The sequence below is a fragment of the Babesia bigemina genome, scaffold Bbigscaff_76815, assembly GCF_000981445.1.
Source record: "Babesia bigemina genome assembly Bbig001, scaffold Bbigscaff_76815".
Lineage (NCBI taxonomy): Eukaryota > Apicomplexa > Aconoidasida > Piroplasmida > Babesiidae > Babesia > Babesia bigemina.
Genome location: NW_012237340.1, coordinates 1 through 4977, shown reverse-complemented (window position 1 = coordinate 4977; position 4977 = coordinate 1). Strand labels below are relative to the sequence as shown.

The 4977-nt window shown below is 51.5% G+C and overlaps 1 protein-coding gene across 1 annotated transcript; it reads right to left on the bottom strand.

Moving 5' to 3' along the window:
• Nucleotides 1–3324: 3324 nt before the first annotated feature.
• Nucleotides 3325–4977, bottom strand: BBBOND_0005930 (hypothetical protein, conserved; the record flags this gene model as incomplete). The annotated part of the gene is made up of 1 exon (XM_012915419.1): nt 3325–4977. A coding segment is annotated over one exon (1653 nt), but the record flags the coding sequence as incomplete, so codon positions are not given.

Genomic DNA, 4977 nt, shown 5'->3' with positions numbered 1-4977 from the left:
GGAGCGATGTAGAGTGGATAAAGGGGCGATGTAGGGTGGGTTAAGGGGCGATGTAGAGTGGGTTAAGGGGCGATGTAGAGTGGGTTAGGGAGCGATGTAGAGTGGATAAAGGGGCGATGTAGAGTGGGTAAAGGGGCGATGTAGAGTGGACAAAGGGGCGATGTAGAGTGGATAAAGGGGCGATGTAGAGTGGACAAAGGGGCGATGTAGAGTGGGTTAGGGAGCGATGTGGAGTGGGTTAAGGGGCGAGGTAGAGTGGATTAGGGAGCGATGTAGAGTGGGTTAAGGGGCGATGTAGAGTGGGTTAAGGGGCGGTGTAGAGTGGGTTAAGGGGCGATGTAGAGTGGATAATAATCACCACTTGTGTCCATGTCATCGCTGCCGTGACCATGTCATCGCTGCTGTAACCATGTCATCGCTGCCGTGACCATGACATCGCTGCCGTGACCACTGTCATCGCTGCCGTGACCATCTCATCGCTGCCGTGACCATCAACTTGGTCAGGTGCTAGGTCAGCACTTTGGTCGTGGCTTTGGTCAACACGTTGGTCAGCACTTTGGTCAACACGTTGGTCAGCACGTTGGTCACGGCATTGGTCATGGCATTGGTCAGCACATTGGTCAGCACTCTGGTCAGCGCATTGGTCAGCACTTTGGTCACCACGTTGGTCATGGCATTGGTCATCGCATTGGTCAGCACTTTGGTAAGGTATTAGGTCAGCCGTTAGGTCAGCACATTTGTCAGCACCTTGATCACCACGTTGGTCAACACTTTGGTAAGGTTCTAGGTCACCTCACTGCCCATGTGATTTGTCATCAACGCAATCGTTGCTGTCTACAACATTAGATGCCAGTTGCCAGTTAGGTGATCAGTGGATTTGGATTACGATGTTAGCGCCAACAAATTGCTGAGATCAGCTGTAAAACGCGATGCAGAACGGTATCTTGCGGACGAGGAAATCGCGGATGTTGCGGCCCACGGGAAAGCGGAAGATGCACAGGTCGAGCAGGATGATGGCGACGATGATGGCAACGATGACGGCGGCGATGGCTTGGGGGTCAGGGCGGAAAGGTGTGGAATTGTCTGTATCAGAGTCGTCATCGGAATGGTTTTCAGTGAGAATACCGGACGACAGCTCTTGGCTGGTGGACTCGGAGTGAAGACTGGAGGGAGCAGCGGGAAGCTGTGGAGCGGGGGGAGGACGGGCACTGCACGTGTTAGGCTGCAGTGAACATTTCGCTTTACAACATTTACATGGACATTTGGTAAAGTCAGGACATTCAATTTTACATCGCGAAGTGCCGCAGTCTTCAAGTTTCCTGCCTTGTTTGCGAAAGAAATAATATGCACCACACTCACCGCAGCTATCATAAGTGTCTTTCTTACATTCCACACAACACCACGGACAGCACTTACAGAATTGACCGTTTTTACATCCATTACCACACTTACACCGACTCATCTTCCCTTCTCCCTCCCAGTCCCTCAGCCTGCAAACATCAATCACTCAAGCAACGCACTCACCAACTGCAACACTACCACTGCCGCTCCCAGTCCCCTCAACCTGCGAACATATCAGTCACTCAAGCAGCACTCACCAACTGCAACACTACCACTGCCGCTCCCAGTCCCCTCAACCTGCAAACTATCAATCACTCAAGCAGCACTCACCAACTGCAACACGTACCACTGCCGCTCCAGTCCCCTCAACCTGCAGACATATCAATCACTCAAGCAGCACTCACCAACTGCAACACGTACCACTGCCGCTCCCACTCCCCTCAACCTGCGAACATATCAATCACTCAAGCAGCACTCACCAACTGCAACACTACCACTGCCGCTCCCAGTCCCCTCATCAACACTCACCCTCACCCCTGTATCCCCCCAGCCCAGGCCACCGACACCCACGCTGCCCAGGATACCACAGCTGCCCTGAAGCGACGCATGTCATCCGCAGCAACGGTCACTTTAAATTATTCACTATTCGCAACGCCATTAAAATTGCAGCGAACCCCGTGCGCTCGACTCCCACAGTGCAGCAGCACCGTGCTACGAGCCGCGGTATCGGCGCCATGCTGGCGGAGCGTGTCGGCTACGTGCTCATATATGATATTAACAATCGGTACATTGCCGCCCATAAATGCTACCTAACCAGGCCAACGCCGATTACGCCACCCTGCCAGCGACTTGCAACACACGACTTAGGTCACACGCCGCGGCCCTCACGACCGCTTACGTTAGCGACCAATCACCTAGCCTCACGTGACACTGACTCAATGGGCAACGCGGGCACCGCTCACAGTCAACGCACAACTCAACGCATCAGGCAATCGACGTGCTACAACACCTACCAAATTACGGTTCATCCGCCAGCTTACCACTTTGCCTGGTTGCAAGGTTACCACTTTGCCTGGTTGCTAGCTTAGCACTTTGCCTGGGTGCTAGGTTAGCACTTAGCTTGCTCGCTAGGTCAGCACTTTGCCTGGTTGCTAGCTTAGCACTTAGCCCGGTGGCTAGGTCAACACGTTGCCTGGGTGCTAGGTCGCCACTTTGCCTGGTTGCTAGGTTACCACGTTGCCTGGTTGCCAGCTTACCACTTTGCCTGGTTGCTAGCTTACCACGTTGCCTGCGTGCTAGCTTAGCACTTTGCCTGGTTGCTAGCTTAGCACTTTGCCTGGGTGCTAGGTTACCACTTTGCCTGGTTGCTAGGTTAGCACTCTGCCTGGGTGCCAGCTTAGCACTTTGCCTGGGTGTTAGGTTAGCACTTAGCCTGCTTGCTAGGTTAACACCTTGCCTGGTTGCTAGGTTAGCACTTTGCCTGGTTGCTAGCTTAGCATTTTGCCTGGATGCTAGCTTACCACTTTTCCCGGTTGCTACCTTACCACTTTACCTGGTTGCTAGGTTAGCACTTTGCCTGGTTGCTAGCTCACCACTTAGCCTGGGTGCTACCCTAGCACTTTGCCTGACTGCTAGCTTAGCACTTAGCCTGCTTGCTAGGTTAACACCTTGCCTGGTTGCTAGGTTAGCACTTCGCCTGGGTGCTAGCTTAGCATTTTGCCTGGATGCTAGGTTATCACGTTGCCTGGTTGCTAGCTTACCACTTTGTTTGGGTGCTAGCTCAGCACTTTGCCTGGATGCTAGCTTACCACCTAGCCTGGGTGCTACTCATCACGTTGCTTTGTCGTTCACTCATCACCTAATTTAGGTGCTATCTAGTTCACAGGTTGCCGCTAGAGTAATTCGAGACATTAGACTACGTTTGTCGGTTAGGTGAGTAGGTGATATGCTAGGTGAGTGTAGGTAGTAAACACGTGAGTACGATTATGGTTGTAGATAAAACACCCTGCCCAGTTTTTTAACGCGTCCAGCAGCAAGTAGTGATTGAGCAGCTATTTTATGACTCGAGGGACTATGTAAATGCGATTTGATGTGGAGCAGGTCTAGGCGGATGACCATGATGTGGATGAGGTAGAGGACAGAGAGGAGCCAGAGTGCGACAACTGTCCATGTGAACGGTTGTCTTATCTGCCACAAGAAATCATCACATTTTTCAAACAACGTCTGGAAATATGTGGATTGCAGTACGTTGTTCAACTGTTGCATGAAATTGGTACACGTCTTCTTGCCGCCCTGCCCATTCAACGCTGCTGGCGCACCAAACGTAAAACCGTACTTATACAACGTAGGCATGGCACCCTTGCACTCTACAATGGAACCGCAGTTGCAATTCGGTGCTTTTGTCTTGTCGTTGACGAGACCATGCTGGCCACGCCTACAAGTGTCCGCACGCAGACAGGTACGACAGCCCCAATCTTGGCAATAGATATCCTTGAACGCGTTGTACAGAGAATTGAGATAATTCCAGAACGTCCATGGCAAATACACTGCCCATGACAAGTACGTCTTACATTGCTTGCTGGCGAGGTAACTGTACTGATCGGTGCATAAGGCATACAGGTACGGGGCACAGAGCTGACCGGAACATGCGGTAGACATTGCGAGACTGCAGAGGTCACCTTTTTTGACCTCATTTTCACTGCCGTCAACAGGTCTAGTAGTATGCTTAGTGGCGTGGTTACCACTCTGGCTGCTACCATAGGCGTTACTCAGCGCGTTGGTCAGCTGGCTGGCATCATCGTAGAGGGCAATAGAACGGTCGGTGATAGCGTTATCAATACCTGTTCTTATTAGATGTTTGCCATGGTCATCCCACTTCTTAACAAGCGATAAAGCGAAGCCGAAGTGCTCTGGCAGCGTTGATGGAGGCTTTGAAACGAGGCTGAAGAGGCATGATGCGACATGTCTGCCGAAGAATTTACTTACAACTTCACACAGATCGCTGCCTGTCTTTGTAGAACCAGAGAAACTACGGAAGCCTAGAGGTGTCAAACAGGGCATTCCTGGTTTACCACTAGGACACGTAGCACATTTATAGCCACAACCAATGGAACCAACTTGGTGTGGCAGGCAACCAAGCAAGCTGTCACCAAGGTAGCACATTAATGGCGACGTAGGTTGGCAATTTGGTTGGTAGTTTGGTTGGCACTCTGCCTGGCACTTTGCTTTGTTCTTTGATTCTTTGCTACAATGCGATTTGGTCGTGGGTATATCTTTGCCGTAGCGACAGTCTGCCCAGCCCATGTCAGATGCGCCGAAGCTACACTGGCTGTGCAGGAATGACAAAACAGGGAACAAACGGCGAAGGATGTCTAGGATGGTATGCAAGCAGTCATCGCCTTTCTGAGGGTAGTAGAGGCCAAGTGAATTGTTGGAGTAGTCACAGGTATACGTCGTCTGTTCGTCACCTGTGCCGAGGATGGTGGTCAGCAGCTCATGGGAGTTGGTGCACAGGTCATTCATCGACTTCATCATTTCTCCGTACGTGATTTTCTGTGGGTACGCTTCTATGTAGTAGGATGACTTGTCGACGTATTCGACTTCAAAGTCGTCCTGCCCGTCTAGCACCTGTTTTTT